Below are 24154 nucleotides of genomic sequence, written 5' to 3'. Positions count from 1 at the left end.
GCAGCAGTGAAGCCTTCTGGTACTAGATCTTCTCTGTGAGAAGTTTTTGTTATTATTATTACTAATTCAGTTACTTAACATGTTTAGGTCAGTTCTTATTTTCTATTTCTTCTTGAAACACTATTGGCAGTGTGTGTCTATGTGAGAATTTGTTGAATTTATATAGGTTATCTAATTTGTTGGCATATAATTATTCAGGGTATTCCCTTATAATTTTTTATGCCTGCAGGGTTGCTAACAAAGTACAACTTTTATTTATGATTTTAGTAATTTAAATCTGTTCTCTTTTTTTCTTGGTTAGTCTATACCTAGAGGTATGTCAATCTGTTAATCTTTTTAAATAATCAACTTTTGATTTTGTTGATTGTCTCTGTTGCTTTTTTGTTCTCTAATTCATTTATTTCTGCCCTAATCTTAAGGCTTGTACTTAGGTTTTAATATTAATTTAATTAAAATTTTATTTTTGCCCTAATCTTAATGCTTCTGCTCGGGTTTTCATTTACATTCATTTCAAACTATTTTCTAACATTCTTTGCCATTTCTTTGTTTACCCATTAGTTATATAGGGATTTGTTTTAAAATTTCCACATATTTGTGAATTTACCAAATTTCCTTCCTTTATTGATTCCTAATTTCATTCAATTGTCACCAGAGAAATACTTTCAATCCCTTTAAATTTATTGAGACTTGATTTATGGCCTAACATATCCTGTAAAATGTTCCATGTACCTTTAGAAGAATATGCAGTCTAAGTATTCTGTTGGTAGGTAGAGTCTTCTGTATGTCTATTAGGTCTAGTTGGTTTATAATTTTTCAAGTCTTTATTTTTCTATTGGTCTTCTGTCTAATTGCTTTATTCATTATTGAATGTGGAGCTTTGAAGTACCTAACTATTATTGTTGAATTGTTGATTTCTCCTTTAAATTCTCTGTTTTTGCTTCATCTATTCTAAGACTTGGTTGTTAGGTATAAAATATGTTTCTAATGGCAATGTCTTTTCCACAAATTATACCTTTTGTCATTATAAAATATCCATTGTCTCTAATAACAATTGTGTGTCTCAAAGTCTATTTTGTCTGTTATTAGCATATCTACTCCAGCTTTCTTTTAGTTACTGTTGCATAGTAACACTATTTTTTTCACGTTCACGTCTTTTCCCTTCCCTGTGTTTTCATCCTGTTTACATCTTTGAATCTAAAATAATGTTGTTAACCAATGGACACAAAACTCTGGGGAGGGAGAGTATGTATGGGGGGGGGGGCAATGTTAAAATATGTACACAGATAATAAATTAATTTAAAAAAAAGAGACTTGACTAGAGAAGCATAAAAATAAAATAAAATAAAATAAAATAAAATAAAATAAAATAGTGTTGTTAGCAAATAATTAGATTATGATTTTTTTATAATATTTTTAAAATTTTTAATCCTTATTGTTCAGATTATTACAGATGTTCCTCTCCCCCACTCTCCCAATAGCTCCCCTCCACCCGGTTCTCACTCCACCCCAGGCCCTTGCCCTCCCCCCCCTCCACTGTCCTTGTCCATAGGTATAAGATCTTTGTCCAATCTCTCTCCCTTGCCCCCCTCCCCTCCCCACCCCCCCCTCCCGTCCCTGGAGAATTGTCAGTCTTCTCCCTTTTCATGCCCCTGATTCTATTATAGTCATCAGTTTATTCTGTTCATCAGATTTTTTATTCATTTGATTTTTAAATTCACTTGTTGATAGATATGTATTTGTTGTCACTTTGTTGTTCATAATTTTTTATCTTTACCTTTTTCTTCTTCCTCCTCTTCTTAAAGAATACCCTTCAGTATTTCATATAATACTGGTTTGGTGGTGATGAACTCCTTTAGCTTTTTCTTATTTGTGAAGCTCTTTATCTGACTTTTAATTCCAAATGATAGCTTTGCTGGGTAGAGTACTCTTGGTTATAGGTTCTTGCTATTCATCACTTTGAATATTTCTTGCCACTCCCTTCTGGCCTGAATAGTTTCTGTTGAGAAATCAGCTGACAGTCATATGGGCACTTCCTTGCAGGTAACTATTTTTCTCTTGCTGCTTTTAATATTCTCTCTTTGTCTTTTGCCCTTGGCATTTTAATTATGATGTGTCGTGGTGTGGTACTGTTTGGATATCTCTTGTTTGGGGTTCTGTGCACTTCCTGAACTTGTAAGTCTATTTCTTTCACCAGGTAGGGGAAGTTTTCTGTCACTATTTCTTCAAATAGGTTTTCAATATTTTGCTCTCTCTCTCTTCTACTGGCACCCCATAATTCTGATGTTGGTATGCTTGAAGTTGTCCCAGAGGCTCCTTACACTATCTTCATATTTTTGGATTCTTCTTTTCTTTCTGCCTGTCTGGTTGGGTGTTTTTTGCTTCCTTGTATTTCAAATCTTTGACTTGATTCTTGGGATCCTCTAGTCTACTGTTGAATCTCTGTATATTATTCTTTATTTCAGTCAGTGTATACTTAATTTCTGACTGGTCCTTTTCTTTTCTTTTCTTTTCTTTTCTTTTCTTTTCTTTCCTTTCCTTTCCTTTCCTTTCCTTTCCTTTCCTTTCCTTTCCTTTCCTTTCCTTTCCTTTCCTTTCCTTTCCTTTCCTTTCCTTTCCTTTCCTTTCCTTTCCTTTCCTTTCCTTTCCTTTCCTTTCCTTTCCTTTCCTTTCCTTTCCTTTCCTTTCCTTTCCTTTCCTTTCCTTTCCTTTCCTTTCCTTTCCTTTCCTTTCCTTTCCTTTCCTTTCCTTTCCTTTCCTTTCCTTTCCTTTCCTTTCCTTTCCTTTCCTTTCCTTTTCCTTCCTTCCTTCCTTCCTTCCTTCCTTCCTTCCTTCCTTCCTTCCTTCCTTCCTTCCTTCCTTTCTTCCTTCCTTCCTTTCTTTCTTTCTTTTTTTCATTCTCAATAAGATCTCTGATGGTCTCACTAAGTTCCTTGGAGGTTTCTAGAAGATTCTTGAATAACCTTATAACTGTGGTTTTGAACTCTATATCCCTTTTTTTGCTTTCTTCAATTTCTTTCATTTGTGACATGTTTCTTTGTTTCTGCATTTTGGTTGCTTCCCTGTATTTGTTTCTATGTATTGGGTAGCTGCTAAGTATCCTTGAGTTGATAGAGTGGCCTTGTGTGGTAGGTGTCCTATAGGGCCCAATGGCTCAGCCTCCCCAAATCACTCGAGGTGGACATTCTTGGTGCACTTCTTTGTGGGCAATGTGCACAATCTTGTTATAGTTAAGCCTTAATTGCTATTGGTATCACTGGAAGGAATTGACCTCCAGGTCAATTGGCTGTGTGGACCAGCTGTGTCCACAATGGAGGAGCTGCTGTGCAGGAGACACCCTTATGGGGCAGGACTTGCTTCATTGGGGCTTGGTGCTCACAGGGTCTGCCCCTTGAGTGTGTCACTTATGGATGTGAAGAGTTGTAATCTGGTATGGTCTCACACTGACTACTGGTACACTGGCTCTTGGATCTCCCAGGAGTTAAAAAGTCAGCCACTATCTGGTATCACTGAGCAGGAGCTACAGAAAGCTCTGCAGATTCCTCTTCTTTGTATAGGGTTTGGAAGTGCCCAGATGAGGCCCAGCTGTGAAAGCAGGCTGCTGCTAGCCTTGGGTCTCTTTCTCTCTCTCTCTCTCTCTCTCTCTCTCTCTCTCTCTCTCTCTCTCTCTCTTTTTTTTTTTTTTTTTTTTTTTATAGCTTTGGGCTTCCTGACCTAGCTGCTACCTGTTTGACAGGTTTTAGGCTGAGAAAGGACAGGTCATTCATATGCAAAAGCTGCTGCATAGGTGGTGTTGTAAATTGGGTGGGGCGGGGACTCAGGGAATCATCAGGGAAGAGCAAACAGCAGTGACTGCCAGTCAACCCTGCACCAGAGAAATCCCAGCTCAGGAATAATGACCACTGCAAGCACCTCCATCTAAAAGAAAGCTGCCCTCTCGTTCCTACCCCAATGGCAGACAGTCCAGTTTCTCCCTGTATGTGTCTGGGTCCCCCAGAGTCTTACCCGGAACTGGAGTTCAGAGCAAGTGGGAGCTTATGTCTCCTTCCCGATTAAAAGAGCAGTGCACCCGGGTGCCAGCCCATTTGTGCCTCCTCACCTCCTACTAGTCTCCTTTACCGCTCTGGTTGTAGTACTTCCACTCGGCCAGCACTCCCACAGTTCTGGATGATGATAGTTGTTCTGTCTTTTAGTTGTAATTTTAATGTGGTTGTGAGAGGCAGCAGGTACAAGTGTTTACCTATGCCACCATCTTGGTTCTCCCCCCTAGATCATGATTTTTAATCCATTCTGCTCATCTCTAACTTTAATTGTATTATTGAGTCTACTTAAATTTAATGTAATTATAGAAATGGCATCTGCCATTTTGCTCTTTCTTATCTATATATTTATGGGATTTTTTTAATCCTCCAAAACTTCCTTCTTTTGCATTAAATATATATATTTTCTAGTGTACCATTGTATTTATTTATTTTTTTTAAGAGCGAGAGGATGGGAGAGAAATAGAGAGACAGGAACATCGATGAGCGAGAAACATCATCAATAAGTTGCCTCCTGCATGCATCCCTACTGGGGATTGAGTCCGCAACCCAGGCATGTGGGAATTGAACCAGTGATCTTTGCTTCCTGGGTCAATGCTCAACCATTGAGCCACACCAGCTGGGCTCTAGTATACCATTTTAATTGCCTGTTATTTTAATGTGGGTGACATGGTGTTATAATTTATGTTTTAGTTTATAATAATGTAATTTGTATTAATACCAATTTAATTTCAATAGAATGCAATAACTTTGATTCTGTAGAGCTTCAATTCTTTCCTGCTTCTTTGTGATGTTACTGTAATACAATCGATGTCTTTATATCTTATACAAGGGGCCCAGTGCACAAATTTTTGTACCTTGAAAGGAACTATGGGTCTCGAGGCTGTGGTGGGCAAAGGAGCGGGTCTCAGCCTAACCTCTGTGCCCCTGCCTGACCCCTCCCACTGTGGCCCACAGTCCCCTGTTTGATGGCAGCCCTGCTCCTGCTGCCGTTGCTTCCACATTCTGATGGCACTGGCCCCACTTGCACCCACTGATGGCATGGAGCTATTGGGCCGGTGCCAGCAGCAGATGCGAGTGGAATCGGTGTCATCAGCAGGTGAGTAGAGGATGCTTCCCTGATAGCAGGGGGAGGTGGAGAAGCCCTCAGGGGTGATCAGGGCTGGCAGCCGCCACTTGCACCCACTGACGGCGCCAACAGGTGAGGGCTGGTGCTGAGTGCCGGCAGAAGGTACGAGCAGCAGCTCTGGTGCCATCAGTGTGTGTGAGGGGGGCTGGTGCTGGCAGCAGGTGCGAGTGCCAGGCAGGACCATGCCTCGCAGAAGCAAAGAATTTTTAGTAATCATCAGAGGCTTGCCCCAATGACAATGACCAGTGCCCCTCCTTGGTCTGGCACCCCCGCTCACCTGCTCCACCATCCCGCCACAGCCAATGCCTCCCATGTTCTGTGCTCTGCCACCTGCTGCCAACACCTGCCATGTTTTGCGCACACTCCCTGATGATCAGTGTACATCATTGTGACCAGTTGTTCAATTGTTTTGTTGTTCTACCGTTTGGTGTATTTGCATATTAGGGTTTTATATATAGAGAAAGATGCTGCTCATCAATATAGATCTATAATCATTGCTTAATGCAATTGTCTTTTAAATTGTATAGATGAGCAAAGAGAGTTATAAACAAAAACATATTTATGCTATTTTTTATATTTACCAACATAGTTACCCTTACTAGTGATATTTATTTCTTAGACTTTGAGCTACTGTACAGTGTCCTCTCATTTCAGCCTAAGTACATCCTGTAGTAATTCTTGTAGGACAGGTATGGTAGTGACAGATCCTTTGTTTATGTTTAGCAAATAATGCTTTAATTTTTCCTTCTTTTCTGTAGGAATGTTTTGATGGATATAGAATTCTTGGTTGACAGTCTTTCAGCACTTTATGTTATCCTATTCCCTACTTGCCTTCATGGTTTCTAATGAGAAATCACCTGTTAATTAATTTGAAGATCCCTTGTATGTGAAGAGTAACTTCTCTATTTTTGCTTTTAATATTTTCCATCCTTCTTTGACTTTCAATAGTTTAATTATGATGTGCTTAGGTGATGATATCTTTAAATTTATTATCCTTGGACTTTATTGAGCTTCTTAGATATATAGAATAATGTGGGGGGGGGTTTTCTAAATTTTTAAAGTTTTCATGATAATTTTTAATTTTTTATTATTATTATTATTATTTAGATATTTACTGTTGGGGCCAGTGCCAGCAGCACATGCAAGTGGGACTACACTTTACCCCTCTCCACCTGTGCTTTCTTCTTTATTTCTCTAGTTATAGGACTTCCATTTCACCAGTTTTCATGTGGTTCTGAATGATGGGTGTTCTATATTTTAGTTGTAATTTTGATGTGGTTGTAGGGGGCAGTAAGTACCAGCATTTACCTTTGACCCATCTTGGTTCTCCTCCTCATAATTTTTAAAAAATTATCTCTGCACCTTTCTCTTTCTCTTCCCCTTCTGAGGCTTTCATTAGGCATAGGTTGATAAGTTGATGATATCCCACAGGTCTCTGAAACTCGCTAAATTGTCTTCATTCCTTTTTAATTTTTTTCAGTCTGGATAATCTTAATTGATTTATAGTCAGGCCCATTGATTCTTTCTTCTGCCTGTTCATATATGATATTGAGCCCCTGTAGTGAATTTTTTATTCTGGAGATTGTACTTTTCAACTGCAGTATTTCTTTTTGATTCTTTTTAAAAATAATTTCTATCTCTTTATTGATAGTCTGTGTTTAGACTTTAGTTTTCAGACATGCTTTCCTTTAGTTCTTTGAACATATTTTAAATTGCTAATTTAAAGCCTTTGCCTAGTAAGTCCACCCTCTGGGCTTTATGCTCCCCCCTCTTCCAGTGTATAGACCATACTTTGTGGTTTCCTTTAATATCTCATAATTTTCTGTGGATGTTTGGACATTTTAAATAATAAAATATGGCTACTCTGAACATCAGATTCTCCCCCTACCAGAATTTGTTATTGCTGTTTGTTTAGTGACTTTCTGAACTTTGCCATGTAGGATCACTGAAATTTCTGTTCAGTTAGCTTGGTGACCAGCTAATGATTAGACAAAACTTTCTTTAAATGTCTGAAACCAGTAAGTTTCACAGTCTTTGCCAAAGGACTTAGGGTATATGTTGGGGCACACCTTCAACACTCATCCAGGCAGTTTAAAACTTTACTTAGTTTTCACTTTATGCTTGTACAAAGCCTCAAGGTCAACCTCAGGTGGAAGCTTAGGACCTTCTCAGACTTTACCTGAGCATGCTCACAGCTCTTACATGTGGCTGGTCATCTAGATTTCAAGGAATATGTTAGAGTTTTTAAAGCCCCGTATGGATATCACATTTACCAGCTTTTCCTCTTAAGACATTTTTAGTTGCTAAACTGTTATCTACTGCCTTAGGAAACCTCAATGTTAAAAACTTGCCTCTGATTATTTTCAATAAATCCCCCCAGAGAAAAGGCAGTTTACAGTGTGTCAGGTCTATGTCCAGTCAAATAAGGACAGTCTGGTGCTATCTTCCAGGGAAACACCGACAATTCAAATAATGGCAGTTCTCTGGGAATGGGGCTTTGAATGAGTTCTATTACTTCTCTGCTCCATTCAGTGTCTGCTTCGCTGCTGTTTTACAAGTTGTAATTTCAGGCTATTACTTTTCAAGGTTACCACAGACTTGAGGTGGGGAAATGGAAATAAAGCAAGTTAAAAACACCATAAATTCTTCCCAGATAGCTGCAAGCCTTTGGTTAATTTCCAAAGTTCTGAAAAGTTATTCTAAAGACGTTTTCCAGTATTATTATTTCTTTTATGGAGCACACAATTTTGAGAGATCCTTATTCCACAATTTCTCTGGCATCCTCTTCATTTTTGAAAATCTTTATTGTTGAGAGTATTTCATGTGTCCCTCACTCTTCCCCTACTTCTATCTCCACTCAGTTCCCACCCCTTCTCACCCCACAGCGTTCACTACACTATTGTCTGTGTCCGTGGATTATGCATATATGCATATAACTTCTTTGGTTATTCTCTGCCCTCCCCTTCCCTCTGAGATCTGTCAATCTGTTTCATGCTTCCATGCCTTTGAACCTATTTTGTTTGTCGGTTTTTTGTTCTCTAAATTCCACGTATAAGTGAGATCATATAATACTTGTCTTTCTCTGACCGACTTAAAGGAAATAAGCTTGTTCATTTATTTTTAACTTCAAGGTTGTTTCATTTTGGGGACTAGAAGAGACAGAATACTCAAAGAGAAGGAAGACCTAGATTCTGTTGCAACTATGTGTATGACATTTTCTCTCTTAAATTTTGGACCTCAGTTTTCCATTTGAAGAGGAAGGATGCAAATACATTTTCCCACCAATTCTGTGGGGCTCTGTGAACTAAATTCTATTATGTATATGGAGATACTTTGGGAGAAAAGCTTCATAATTTTTACTTCTAGTTCTTCCCATGTGTGTCCTTCATCAAGCCACTGAACCAATTGTTTATTTTTCTCTGCCTCCTCTCCTTCTCCTTCACCTCTTTTTTTAACCTGTTAACCGGCGAGTTCCCTTTTTAATCAGCTTAACAATAACCCACAACCTTCGGACCAACTGCGAGTTCCCTTTTTAATTACGCAACGTACAACGGGCACATACTCTTTCACTAGGACGTGTCAGTACGTCACGCCCAGTGGATGTAATTTTATATTATTATTTTTTTAATTTATACTTAATTAAAATAAATGAAATATATATTTTTTCATTTATTTATATATAAAGCACAAAGGAAAATACAAAATTACAAACAAATAGAAAAGAATACCAACAAAAAAATGGAAACATCGAATTAAAAAATTATAAATTTTACAAACAATTATAAAGATTACAAAAAATATATACCGTCCCTCTCAGGGCGCAACATATATTTCAAGGACATATTCATATGTCCTATCCATTCCCAATAGTGTTTACGCTTGACGTATTTATAGGTCCTGCTCGGTTAACAGGTTTTAAGAAAGAGAAAATGTTCTTCTCCCCGTAAACATGCCAGTAAATTTAAATTGCTTTAAATATATTTAAAAGTACTTGAAGACATTCAGAAGAAAAAACAACCCTGTTATTTGCCCTTAGAATGCAAATTATGATTATTTTATGCATATCAGTATATTTCAATGTAATCTTCAATGTGATTATTAAAAGTTTTTATATTATACATAATACTAGAACTAGAGTCTTGAAACCTATTTTTTATTACCTAATTTATATTACCTCCTCCCCTCCCTCTCTCTTTTATCAAGTACCTCCCTAGCTCCATCAATTTCAAACTTCTCTGTAGAAAGTGGTTAGAATATATGGCTTAAAAAAAATTATGATCAAATATACTTAAAATTTACAGTTTTAATGATGTTTATACAATTTAATGAAATTGAGTACATTCACATGGTTATGCAATGTATGCTTCTCTTTTTTAAAAAATATAGATTTCATAGTTCCTAAACAATATTTGCTTTTTTTGAACCAATGCTGTTAAGTAGTGTGGACTGTACTGGATTTTGCTCTTCATTTTGAAGGAAGCTGTGAGATTTAGAAAATGTGGTAGTTGTTGATTTCATTGGTCATGCTTCCTTTACCTCATTTCATTTCCAAAAACAACTTGAACAACCTAATTATTCATACACAATAAATATGCTTAACTCACATCTCTTTTGGTGCTGTAGGTTGCAGTGCAGGCAGGACTTAACTCAGAAACAGCCATGTCAAGAGGACTGTATCAACCAGCAACAAGCTTTATGGGCCACCAAATGTCAGCCATCTCGAGCACTGGAGATTTCAGTACGGAGCAGAAATCTCCCCAGCCCACAAAGAACGTTTCAATTCCTGACCCACATTCACACCAACAGACAGCCCAGAACTGTAATGTGACAGACAGCTATGTAGTACAAACTAATAGTGACACACCGTGCTTAAATAAGTCTGACAAAATAGATGGAAAGACATCTCTTCAGACTGGTGAGAAAATGCTAGTCACAGCCAGCGTATTGTCTGAGGAGGAACAAACTCATTGCTTGGAGATAGGAAGCAACACACGTCATGGCAAGAGTAATTTATCTGAAGGCAAAAATTCTGCTGAACTTCATTCCCCATTACAGGAAAGATTAAGTCCAGAGAACAGAACCACTGGTTTAAAGTGTGACAGTTCCAGCAGATCAGAGGGATCAGAGAGAGAAATACTGACACAAGAACATATTGAAGTCAAGGAAGAAAGAGCCAGACCTGTCTCTCCGCTATCAGTCTCGGAGTACTGTGCATCTGAAAACAAGTGTTCTCCAGACAAGCATTCCGCTGGGGAAGTTTTCTCAGGTGGGGTGAGAGGCTGGGATTTTTTGTTTGGTATTTAGTTTTTCTAGTTGGCATATTATGTAAGAACAAAAGATGCACTAATTTTAATCTTTGTCAAAAAAAAAACAAAGCAGTGTCTTTGCCAACAAATTCCATTCTAATGAGTTCTTAAATGTGCATGTGGAAATATTTTTGCAAAACAATTTTCTCATTTTTAAACCCGTTGTGATATTTAAAAAAATATTTTAATGAGTTTTTATGTACTATAATGAGTTGTGGATTGTTGCTACATGATTTTAGCTGTGAAGTAATTTCGTCTTGAGGTGGAACATCTTACCTTGCTTCTCCCTGAAGTTAGTGATCAGTAATCTAATCATATCCCCTCTTACAGATCATCTTCCTCATGCAGACCCTAAGTCACAGAAGCCCTTCCGCAAAATGCAGGAAGAGTGGGAGGAGGACAGTTTGAACAGCAGCAGTGCCCTCACAGTTTCTGTAAGTGAAGATGATCTGATTTTCAAGAGTCCGGAACCACAACCAAATCCAGGTGACAAGATAGAGGGAGAAGATGGAATAGAGGCCTTAAAATTAATCCACTCGGAGCAAAAAAGAGATGCCCCATCCACTGAAAAACATAATTGTATTTTGCAAACCCTAAGCTCTCCTGAATCAGAAAAGGAATCCTCTGCTAACTCACCAACAAGACAGTAAGCCATTCAATTTTGTTTTTACTATTCTGTTTTTAATTATAGACATTTTTAGAGACCATTTTACATGGAATGTATTATTGAACACGAATTAGTCATGAATGTGTAAATCTCATAAATTGTCTGTTAGAAAAAATATAATTTTCTCTTTTTTCCCTTTTTTATGAAGTAGCTTTAAAATATGATTATCATTGAATTTAGAGTGATAGGCAGTTTATAATCATATCCAAACAATCTCTGGTTAATTCATAAGTTATTCCCCCTATCCTCCATCTTTTTAGAAAATAAATCATTTTAAAGTTCTGATAGCACACAAGGTAGCAAACTGTTAAACTTACTAGCAATTCAGCTTTAGCGACTAAGAACTTATATCTAATTAACTTTTTAATCCCTACATCACTTGCCAAAGTAGCATTCTTGTCATTTGATTAAATAGGAGTTAATGAATTCTTCTAAGGGTATACCTAAGCCAGCTTTCCTTTCTGAATGTAAATATGAGAACATTGGAATTTTTCATGTTAACTTGGAATAACATCAGGGTTATATATTTTGAGCACTTATAGTATTTAACTCATAAAGGCTCATATATTATTTTTTTACTATTGATTGGAGATATTGGGTAAAATTGTGTAGATGGTATGAAAACTGTTGAAAGCCAATTCTGCAATAAATACACACACACTAATAATATCAAATCTCTTTTAGGACTAGAAGTAAATATCACCTTTTAAAAATGAGGAAACCAAGGCCAGGGCTATAAGGAGTGAAACATAGGCCACTAGCACAGACCCTCCATTCAGCCTCCCTGACCTACACAGCCCTCAAAACTTCGTTACACCCAAATGCTGTCATTCTTTCTTTCCAACAAACCCTCTTGAAAACACTGGCAAGAGTGAAAAACCACCTTGGCTTGGGTTGCTCAGTGGTTGGAGTATTGTCCCATGCATCGAAGGATAGCAGATTCAATTCCTGGTCAAGGACACATACCTGGGTTGCAGGGTTTTTTTAGTTTTTTAATATATTTTATTAATTTTTTACAGAGAGGAAGAGAGAGGGATAGAGAGTTAGAAACATTGATGAGAGAGAATCATCGATCAGCTGCCTCTTGCACACTCCTACTGGGGATGTGCCCGCAACCAAGGTACATGCCTTTGACTGTAATTGAACCTGGGACTTTTCAGTCCGCAGGCCAACGCTCCATCCACTGAGCCAAACCGGTTTCAGCTGGGTTATAGGTTTGATCTTCAGCCCTGGTTGAGGTCGACTGAGGTGTGTGCAGGAGACAACCAGTCAATGTTTCTCTCTCTCTCTCTTCCTCCTTCCCTTCCTTCCACTCTCTCTAAAAAAAAATCAAAGGAAAAATATCCCCAGGTGAGGATTGAAAATGGCAGTATTTTATTCTTCTTGTGGCTGAATAATATTCCATTGAATACATTTTTTTTTATTCGTCTATCAGTGAACATTTAAGTTGCTTCCATGTCTTGGCTATTGTAAGTAATGCTGCAGTGAACATGGGGATGCATATATCTTTTCAAGTTAGTCTTTTACTTTCTTTTGAATAAATAACCAGAAGTGAAATTGCTGGATCATATAGTCATTCTATTTTAAAATTTTTGAGAAACCATTATAATGTTTTCTATAACTTCTGAACCAATTTGCAATCTCACCAACAATGCACAAGGATAGAATTCCCTTTTCTCCGCATGCTTGCTGACACTTATTTCTTGTTTTTTTTATAATAGCAATTCTAACAGGCGTGAAATACCTCATTGTGGTTTTGGTTTGCTTTTCTGTGATGATTAGTGATGTCAAGGACCTTTTTGTATACTTGTTAACCATCTGTTTGTTTTCTTTGGAAAAATTCAGATCATTCTGCACATTGTTAATTGGATTTTTTTTGTTTTTGTTTTTGCTATGAAGTTATATGAGTTCTTTGTAAATGTCAGATATTAATCCCTTTTTAGATACTAAAGACCCACTGCATGACTTCATGCACAGGTTGGGTCTGGCCAGCCCAGCCCCAATAGGGGCAGATCAGGGCTGGGCCTGCCAGGGGGCAGGGCCAAAGAAGAGTTGGCTGGCTTTCCTCCCTCAACTGGGGTAGGTGAGGCCAATTGGGGGTGGGGACAGCTGTCCCCACCCCTGATCCACCAGTTGGCAGGCTGCAGTGGACGTCATAGCAACCCGGGTGTCATAGCAACCAGTCATTTGTCATTCTGGTCATTATGGCAGTCTGGTCGCTGGCTTTTTATATATATAGATAGTATTTTCAATCATTATCCCTCATTCTGTAGGTTGCTTCTTCATTTTGTTGATAGTTTCCTTTGCCATGCAGAAGTTTTTTAGTTTGATATAGTCCCACTTGTTTATTTTTGTCTTTGTGGCCTGAGCTTTGGTGTTATATCCAAGAAATTGTTGCTAAGACCAATGTCAGGCAGCTTTCCCTCTATATTTTCTTCTAAGAGTTTTTCAGTTTCAGGTCTTACATTTAAGTCTTGAATCCACTTTGAGTTTTTTGTGTGTGTATGATATACAATATGGATCCACTTTCATTTATTTGCGTGAGAACATCCATTTGTTGAAGAGAGAGACTCTCTTTTCCCCATTGTGTATTTTTAACACACTTGTCAGAGACTAGTTGACTGTATATGCATAGATTTATTCTGTTCTATATATCTGTGTTTATGCCAGTACTACACTGTTTTGATTAGTGAAGTTTTGTAATGTTCTGAAATCAGGAAGTGTGAGTCCTCCAACTTTTATCTTTTTTCTCAATATCATTTTGGCTATTCAGGGTCATTTGTGGTTCCATATGAATTTTAGGGTTGTTTTTCTATTTCTTTTAAAAAATGCCACTGGGATTTTGCTCGTGGACACAAGATATCTTTTCATTTGTTTGTGTCTTCTTTTCTTTCAACAATGTTTTGTAGTTTTCAGTATAAAAGTCTTTTGCCTCCTTGGTTAAGTTTATTTCTAAGCATTTTATTCTTTTTTATGCCATTGTAAATGGGATTGTTTTATTAATTTTCTTTTTGGATTGTTTATTGTAGAGAAATGCAACTGATATGTGTGTTGATTTTGTATCCTGTAATTTTACTGAGAGTATAAGCATTTTAAAGTTATTTCCCTGAGAAGAACATTAGGTTGTGGGCATAAATAGGAAAGCAGGCCAAGGTCTGACTCTATATTCAAGATCAGGAAGATCAGAAGGAGCCAGAAACATTTCTGAGATGAGACTTAGTGGAGAACAAGAAGAACCGAGAAGTTGTGCTGCAGACACCAAGCAAAGTGTTCCCAGAAGGGTTTAGAAAGATTAAAGAACCGTCCCAGGTCCCAAAGCTGGTTGGAAGAGCAGCTAGCATCCAAACTGACAGGTCATGCTCTAAGTTTCTGTGCTCTACCACATACATCACAAGCATGATGGTGATGTTCTGGTCAATGGCCAGGGCCTGATGTCAGAACTTTATTTATAATTATTTATTCCCATTATCAGCACCATTTTATAGAGAAGGAAACTGAGGCACAGAGAGGTTATGTTCAGTCACAAATGGCTTACCTGGGGCCAGAGTCTGCATTCTGAACTAGGATCCTGGGCTACCTCCCTCCACTACTGCCTAAATAATGGCGGTATCATCAAGGATACATTTTATAAGGTTGAATAAGGAAGATCAAGAAGCAAATTTGATTCTTTAATTAGCAAAGGAGAAAGAAAAACTAAGCAGTGCCGGTTTGACCTTTGGCTCTGTCCATATTGATTTTTGTGCCTTCCAGCCTCACATAAGTGATGAAGTGCCATGTGCCCTTCTTCAAGCTTGAACAAAGTACTTGCAAAGTTGCTTTGTTCTTTCTCCCCTTGGAGTATTACTGAGAGCAAAATGTAGTGCTGCCTTTTAAGTAAAATGAAAGCTTTGTTTTCTCAAGATCATAAAAATCTGATCTCATCCAGTGATTTTAATTTTAATTTAGTCCCTCTTCAAAGTTAAATATTGAAAGTTCTTGCATCTGAGAAAGAGTTGCTGCTGAAAATTATATTGCCTGGACTAGTCAGTTACAACCGTGTTCTTTTAGAATTTACCATAAATTCACTTTAAGTGGATCTGGAAGCATATTTTAAATTCAGTGTTCCTTCAGAAGTGATGATGCCTTGAGATATCTTTTCTCCTTCACCATTGTCACTTGTTTTTCCTGTACATGGCCTCTGCCATTCAACATAGGTGACCCCTGAGATTTTTCTTGTCCTCCTATTCTGGGTTTTGTTCCCAAAGTAAGGTTGTACATTACACTTTTGAAAAAGTAACCCTGGGCCCTAACCTGTTTGGCTCAGTGGATAGAGTGTCAGCCTGCAGACTGAAGGGTTCCAGGTTCAATTCCAATCAAGGGCATCTTGTGGGCACATCTCCAGTAGAGAGTGTGCAGGAGGCAGCTGATCAATGTTTCTCCTTCATCGATGTTTCTAACTCTCTATCCCTCTCCCTTCCTCTCTGTAAAAAAAATCAATAAAATATATATATATATTTTTTAAAGATAAAAAAATAACCCTGTGCCAGCCAGTGGGGCTATTAGTGTATCCCCCCATGTTCTTCCTGGCATTTCATTCCCCAGTCTTGCCTGTGCCTCTCCTATTAGTGACCTATTTTGATCTGAAAAAAAAATCTAAGTCTTTCCTTATCTTTATTTTGGGTTACATTTCAAAAGTTTAGAACCAGGCTTCTAAGAGGGCAGTATTCCTGAGACCTAATCCTCAGCAAAGCAAGCAGTAATTCAGTCATTATCACGAGGGGATGGAGGAGGGAGGGCTGTACAGATGTTAAAAGATGTCTCCATTGACCAACTGGAACCTGGTTCCCAGCCTTTGCCAACCATCTCACCATAGGCTTCTGGCCTGAGTCAGAGGAGGTGGGTGGCCTGGAGCAAAGGCAGGTGTGGGGGATACTGAAAAGCTCTTGCAGAGGTTACCACATGAACAATTTGCTTTAACATTTTTTTGCAAGGCAGGCCTACTGATGTAAATTCCCTCAGTTTTTGTTTGATTACTTATTCTTCCATGCTCATATGTTATTCAGGTTTTCATTTATAATATCTTGAGTCAAATTTGAAAATGTATAATGTACTAGAAAGAGATCTATTTTCTAAGTTTTCACATTTGTGAGCATACTTTATATTTTAGAATGTCTGCTGTGTTAATAATTATTCCTTTTTTCTCTCATAATTTTTTGTCTGCCCTGTTTTTCTATTGATCACACCTGCATAAGATTTGTCTATTTTATTAATTTCTTCAAATAATCCAATTTGATCCCATTTATTGCTTTTTAAAAATCTCATTCATTTCTATTATTATCTCTTTTTAAATTTATCTTTATTGTTGAAAGTATTACAGTACCCCTTCTTCTCCCCCGTTGACCCCTCCTTCCCAGGCCTTCGCCACACTATTGTCTGCATCCATAGGTTGTGCAAAGATGCATATAAATTTTATAGTTAATCTCGTCCCACCTCCCAACCCCACTCCCATCCCTTCCTTCCCTCTGAGATTCGTCAGTCTGTTCCATGCTTCCATGTCTCTAGATCTGTTTTGTTCATAAGTTTATTTTGTTCATTGGATTCCACATATAAGTGAGGTCATGCAATACTTGTCTTTCTCTGACTGGCTTACTTCACTTTGGATAATAATCTCCAGGTCCATCCATGCTATCTCAAAGGGTAAGAGATCCTTTTTTTTTTTTTTTTTTTTTTTTACTGCTGCATAGTTTCCTATTCATCACAGTTAATTGGCCCCTAAGGAGACTCTCTTATCCTGGAGAAGTGACATACTGATTTATTTTAGGGTCTGACCATTGCCTGATCCCTCCATAAACCCGTCCGCCACCTCATTGTGCCTCTGGTTTCTTCTGTTCCTGGGTCCCTTCACATACTGTAACCCTTTCCAGCCCAGTGTGTGTTCCTTGTCCGTTCTCTTACAGACACATGTATACATACATGTAGAGACATGTTACCACACAGCAGAAGTCTGATTTTATGATCTCCCATTTGTCAAAAGCCCCAGCAAAGTTTTTTCTCCTAAAATTAATGTGACGAGAAAGGGTCTTTGTATATCCCACCTGTAGTGTTTGGGTTCTTGACTTCGTGCAGGAAAACTTTTACAACACAAGTCCAGGTGATTATGAGGGAACATTTATTAAAGCGGGGAACAGTAAAGCATGGAAGCAACAGGAGAGCCTAGGCTGGGCTGCCTTAGCTCTCTGGGAAATCAGAGAAAAGGGGGTCTTAGGGACAGGTTCAGGCGTTTGTTGGAATGAGCTGCTGCAGCCTGTTCTTGCCTGGTTGCAAGCCTTATGGGGTCCTTTGGAGTTTAGGAGATGCATGTCTATGTGGGGACAAGTGGGGCAAGAAGAGAAGAAAGGGAATGGCGGGGGCTGCTCCCCAGAGGGAGAGCTAGTGCTGGGTCTCTTGTCTTGAGGCTTTATCTCTTTCTTGAAGGTGGGAATCTTAGGGGAGATTTCAGGGGAGGGTTTCAGCAGAATATTTATCAATTTTCTAGGAATGTTTCTTCAGGGTCATGGTCTCTACTGATGGGTCAGTGTCAGGGAAAGGGGGTGGTCAGCCATTGCAGCAGGTCCACCTGGTTTTGCTGCTTTACTGGGCCTGGAGCTGAAATACAACTGAGGCCTAAATCTTATCTCTAGGGAGGTGACCTGTATCTGATGTAAACTGCTCTGTCAGTTTGTTCAGCTATATGTCTGTTTTCCTATTCCACTGCCCTGGCTTACTGGCCTGTCTCACTGTCAGAAACCCTTTTGCCAGAAGTACCCTCTTAGAGTTTAATTATAGAACTGATTATGATAACATCTAATAAACAAACAAGTATTATTTTAAGTTTTTAAAAATTCTTTATTGTTTAAAGTATTACATGAGTCTCCCTTTTTCCCCCCTTTGACCTCTCCCCCTCTACTGTCTGTGTCCATTAGTTTTGCTCATATGCATGCATACAAGTCCTTTGGTTTATCTCTCACCCTTTTACCACCCCACCACCCCGCCTTCCTTTATAAGTTGTACAGTCTGTTCAATGTTTCTATGACTCTGGTCCTATTTTTATTCATCAGTTTATGTTGTTCATTATATTCCACAAATTAGTAAAATCATGTGATATTTATCTTTCTCTGCCTGACTTATTTTGCTTAACATAATGCTCTCTAGTTCCATCCATGCTGTTGCAAATGGTAAGAATTCCTTCTTTTTTACAGCAGAGTAGTATTCCATTGTGTAGATGTACCACAGTTTTCTAATCCACTCATCTGCTGATGGACACTTAGGTTATTTCCAAATCTTAATTATTGTAAATTGTGCTGCTGAACATAGGGGTACATATATCCTTTTTTATTGGTGTTTCTGTTTTCTTGGGATACATTCCTAAATGTGGGGTTACTGGGTCAAATGAAAGTTACATTTTTAATTTTTTGTAGAAATGCCATACTGTCCTCAACAGTAGCTGCACCAGTCTGCATTCCCCCCAGCAGTGCACAAGGGTTCCTTTTTCTCTGCATCCTGGCCAGCACTTGTTGATTTGTTGATGATAGCCATCCTGACAGGTGTAAAATAGTACCTCATTGTTATTTTGATTTGCATCTCTCAGATGATTAGTGACTTTGAGCATGTTTTCATATGCCTTCTGTATGTCCTCTTTCGAAAACTGTCTATTTAGGTCCTTTGCCCATTTTTTGATTGGATTATTTATCTTCCTTTTGTTAAGTTGTATGAGTTCTCTGTAAATTTTGGATATTAAACCCTTATCGGAGATAACATTGGCAAATATGTTCTCCCATACAGTGGACTTTCTTGTTGTTTTGTTGATGGTTTCTTTGCTGTCAGAAGCTTTTTGTTTTGAAATAGTCCCATTTGCTTATTTTCTCTATAGTTTCCATTGCCTTTGGAATTGTATTAGTAAAGATATTGCTATGACATATTGCTATTTTTGCTGCCTATGGAGTCTTCTAAAATTTTTATGGTTTCCCATCTTATGTCCTTTATCCATTTTGAATTTATTTTTCTGTATGGTATAAGTTGGTGATCTAGTTTAATTTTTGCATGTATCTGTCCCATTTTCCTAACACCATTTATTGAAGATACTGTCTTAACTCCATTTGGATGCTCTCGCCTCCTTTTTCAAATATTAATTTAGCATAATGATTTGGGTTGATCTCTGGGTTTTCTGTCCTGCTCCATTGCTCTATGTCTGTTCTTGTGCCAGTACCAGGCAGTTTTGAGATCAAGGGCTTTGTAATATAGCTTGATATCTGGTATTGTGATCCCTCCAATATTATTCTTTTCCTCAATATTGCTGCAGCTAATTGGGGTCTTTTTTTATTCCAGATGAATTTTTGGAGAGTTCTTTCTAGATCTTTGAAATATGCTATTGGTATTTTAATGGGGATGGCATTGAATCTACAGATTGCTTCTGGTAGTATGGACATTTTAATAATGTTAATTCTACCAATCCATGAACACGATGCATTCTTCTATTTATATCGCTGTCTCTTAAAAGCTATCTCTTTTTTCAGCATCCTGTAATTTTCTGATTACAGGTCCTTTACCTCCTTGGTTAATTAATAGCATTTTTTAAACTTTTCCAAAATGAGAACTTAATTATATTGAGTTTTTGAAAGGTATAAAGTTATATGACAATCAGACATTTTCCCTCGATGTTATTTTTTGCAGCAGATATTTAAAGCCAGGCCACTTTAGGTGAAAGACTTCATAAATTGTGTGCACCTCCAATTGGAGAGCACAGATAGCACTCTAATAATGACAACCCTCTGGTCATTTAAAATTAATTTAATTTTTAAAAATATGTATTTCAGAGAGAGTAAGAAGAGGGAGATAGAAACATCAATGATGAGAATCATTGATCAGCTGCCTCCTGTACACCCCCTACTGGGGATAGAGCCCCCAACCCAGGCATGCGCCTTGACCAGGAATCTAGCCATGACCTCTTGATTTATGGGTCTGGGCTCAACCACTGAGCCACACTGATTGGACTGTGAGTACTAATTTAAAAGAAACCCAGGGAACAAGAGTAAATCTTTCTAGACTTCACCTTCCCACCAAGGAGACTTTTTATCAGCCCACATGTTAAGTATGGGATCCATAGTTATCAAAGATAAAATAGACTGAGAACACGTACCCATTTCATAAAGCACATCTGCAGCCATCACAAGTAATTCCTGGCTACTAAAACACATTATGGCTCAAACAGTTATCCCTGTGTGAGGGTGGAGGGAAACGCCTATTATAAACTCTCTCAGGCCTTCCAGCTCCTCATTAAGGGGGGAAAAAATGGAATAGAATGATGAGGTCGGGTTATGAGGCCAAAGTGGGGGAAAAGGCAAGGGTTTTGCTTGTGCAGCCTCTACCACAATAAAGGGGACCTTAACACAGATGGACGGTACCCTACAAAATGTAGCCCATAATTCAAGCTGTCAGCTTAACCACACTGTTTCCAGGTACAGAGAAGGAGCCCTTGTTTCCTGGGTAAAGAGAAGGAGCCCCGGGGGCTGACCCTTGGTCTGCAGCCTGCTGCAGCCCGCCCTGCTCCGTTGGCCTTTGTGTCTCGGGCCCCTCCTTCCCTGCTTGTAGGCATTGTGCTTCCTTCGAGTGGCCCCCTGTAAGGGACCACCCAAGGGGCTGCACAATGGGAACTGGGGTAGCCACCAAAACATAGGTTTCCTTAGACCGCCCATTAAAAGAAAACTACTGTTTAACTATGTATGTGTTTGTCCTTTCTACAACTGTTTTGTGTGGCAAACAAAACCCCACATACAAACTTCACTGTGGCCGCACATACAGCTGTTCCAGCCATTGGGGTTCAGGTTTGAGATAGTCACTCCAGTTTATTTTCCCAAGGCACTAATTCTTGATACGGTTTGTATTTACACATTTGGATTTATGGTCAGGAAATCTGATATCAAAGCAAACAAATTGCACTGGCTTTATGAAACTATGGATAGTCCCGGAGTTTGTGGCCGGGCATTATTCTTAGGTGAAATTTGTCTGGGTTGCTCCTTAACAAAAGCTGGCAGCCTAGAATTCCGTTCTCAATAGCCATTTACACCTCTGTAAAAGGATTAGCTCCAGCCAATTGTTATACTGTTTAAACCTTAATTTGCATCTTTATAGAGGTAGAGCTTCTAGGGACCTCTCTGCTTCTCAGTTGTATTTGTGTACCTGTGGGTGGGAGGTCACTGGAGATTTTCTCTTATTGGGTGAAGGTGCTGAATTGCTTCAGGATGATGACCTGCAAGCTACACGAATTGAATTAGAGTCTCAGTTTTGAGTGACAACAGTACCCCCTGGCTCCTTAGTTATATTTTGTAGCAGTTGTGGTTTTCTGAGTGTTTGGTACATGAATGCATTCTGTTACTTCTGCTTACACTTAAGAAATAGGGTCATGGGAGGATTTTAAATCTTGCTCATTGCAATCAATACATTTCCTCTAGAATTAAATGTTTAAAAAAGAAGAACTAGAACTTGATAAAGTGATAGTTTTAAAAGTACACTTTTCTATACAAATCATATGTTGTTAGTTTAAAGCTCAAAGTAGGAGGAGGAAGTAGTGGAGTTTGCGGGCAACTGTTTTTGCATTGGAATTGGAAAGAAAGAAAAAAAAAAGGAGGGTTCTTTGTCCCTTTCCCACCTTTGTGTGCATGGGTTCATCCTAAATGACACTCATAGCTCATGGTCACCTCCACAAGATGCCTCTTTTTTATTTGTCATTGTTAAAGACAAATTTTTTCCTAAAACTTTGTTCGGTGTGTGACTAACTACAGTGCTTATCATTCTTAAATCTCATTAAAAATAGAGTAAATTAATTTTATAAAACCTTTTAAAAGTAGCATTATATTATGTAAATTACTTAAACAAACACATAACTATTTATGGTCAGTGATTGTCATACCATTTTGAGACTTTTGTCCCCTAGAGGAAATAAAACATGAAAGTCCAGCCTGTAGCACTACAAGTGAAACACGTAAATTTTAAGTCCTCCAAAAGATAATACCCACAGGACTGTGTGAAAGTTATCTGGAAGAGTTAAAGAAAAGTTTATTTTCTGTAGCCTTCATACTGGGTTATTTTTGCCAAGAAGTAATTATCAGTTTTGATACTGAAATAAAAAGCAGAGAAACCTTTCTTTCTAACTCACTTAAAAAAAAACACACACAAAAAAAAACCTTAATTTGAGTGTTCACATTATCTTGCAGTAAAGTTGTTCTCTTTTAAATTATTACCCAAATTCTGTGAGATTGAAATATGAAAATGAAGCTAGAAAGCATATACTTTCCATTTGGACCCCAAAAATGTATTTATATGCTTTAACTGTTATTGGGTAAAATAAAATATATCTCTTTAAAATGTCATTTGTGGCCTTGGCTGGTATGTTCAGTGGTTAGAGCATTGGCCTTCCCACCTAAGGGTAACTGGTTTGATTCCTGGTACCTGGGTTGCAGGTTCAAGCCCTGGTCCTAATGGGAGGGAGGGTGCGGGGCGGGGGGTGGGGGGGCAACCAATCAATGTGTCTCTCTCCCATCAATCTTTCTCTTTCTCTCTCTTCTCTCCCCTCCTCCCACTCTCTAAAACTCACTGGAGAAAATATTCTCGGGTGAGGATTAACAAAAAATAAAGTGTCATTTGTGTTTCTAACAAGTACTTGTCAGCTAGCAGGTTTGTGTGTCCACTAGCTAGACTTCCCAGAGAACAAGCTGATGGTAGGACTCTGCCTGTTGGTTTCAGGACCATAGGAATGCAAATAGAAGACATGAAAGAAATTGGGATCATGAATTCTAAAATAGTGTTTTTATAATGCATAGTTATCTTTAATCTTTAGCTCTATACAGTGTGTGAATCCTTTAGTGGAGTTATTTTCAGCAAGAGATTGATGTATATGATGTATATTTTGCAAACTAAAAACTGGTATTGTTACTGGCAGAAATAGTTTCTTACAGTGTCGTGGGAAAGGAATTTCAGGGACACTCTCGAAGGAGGATTTGAGTGATAGTGGCAAGATTTATTAGAGCAAAGACAAAGGAAGGCTTAGGATAGAAGAGCCCAGATCACAGCAACAGGAATAAGCCCAGACTGGGCTGCCGAGACTCAGGAAAGGAAGTTACAGTGGCAGAAAGAGGGTTTTTAAAGTCCTCTGCTCCCCTGATTGCAAGTCTCATGGGGATCCTTAGAGTTTAGGAGAAAAGAAAGCAAAAGTGCAGCCCAAGAGAAAGAAGGGTGCACAGGGCACAGGTGCCCTTGAAAAGGCTGTCGCACTTGACAAGAGGCTTCACTGGTGGGTCCAGCAGCAGAAACTGGCAGACATTGCTGATGTGCCCCCAGGTACATGGATGCCTCATCCATCACCAGGTGGTCCAGCTCCATCTCACAATGGGAAAAGGTCAGCTTCCGGGGCTGCAGGCCCACACTTGTGCCCACTGGCCCAGGCGGGTCAGGACCCAGAGTTGCAGTGCTGTCACCTCCAGCATCTGAGGCTCCAGTAGTCCAGCTCAATCTTTGTTCCCGGCTGGCATTAAAATTCTTAGCTGTGACCTTGGGCAAGTTACTTAACTTCTCTGTGCCTCATTTCACTATCTGTATATCTGTCACCAAGGTTCAATGGCTCCCAGGCTGCACAGCTGCCCTGCTCACCCAGATGGGCTTTGTTAAGCTTTTACTATAATTCCTTGTGTTTAAGGAGGTGCAGGCTTTCTTTCTAACTATTCATTTATTTCCTGGCTTTTCCTGGAGCTGTGCTAGTACCTTGCTACCACCCAATTCATTTTTTGGATTTTCTGGAGTTTAGTGCTCTTATCTCATCCAGTCCTTTCCCAGGATCATCTCCTCCCCGCTTATGGTCTCCATTTTGGTTCCTGTGCATGCTTCATAGTTCTGCTTTATCATTTGGCTTCTATTGCACATGCACTAATAGGACTTCCCATGTGCCATTTCCCCTACTCCCCAATCAGATGGACTCCCTGGGGACTGTGAAGCTCCCTCTTCCTAA

The 24154-nt window shown here is 38.7% G+C and overlaps 1 protein-coding gene across 2 annotated transcripts in view; it reads left to right on the top strand.

Annotated features, from left to right (window-relative positions):
• The window catches only part of KIZ (kizuna centrosomal protein), a 101337-nt gene that overhangs the window by 19373 nt on the left and 57810 nt on the right, over positions 1 to 24154 (top strand). For both annotated transcript variants that reach the window (XM_084887012.1, XM_084887011.1), the window contains exons 5-6: positions 9790 to 10432; positions 10803 to 11118. In XM_084887012.1, coding sequence (XP_084743138.1) covers positions 9790 to 10432; positions 10803 to 11118 — 959 coding nt within the window. The remainder of the gene's footprint in view (positions 1 to 9789; positions 10433 to 10802; positions 11119 to 24154) is intronic.

This window comes from Pipistrellus hanaki (genome assembly GCF_964339955.1).
Source record: "Pipistrellus hanaki genome assembly, chromosome: 6".
In the NCBI taxonomy this organism is placed as follows: domain Eukaryota; kingdom Metazoa; phylum Chordata; class Mammalia; order Chiroptera; family Vespertilionidae; genus Pipistrellus; species Pipistrellus hanaki.
This window is presented reverse-complemented; position numbering and strand designations above follow the sequence as displayed.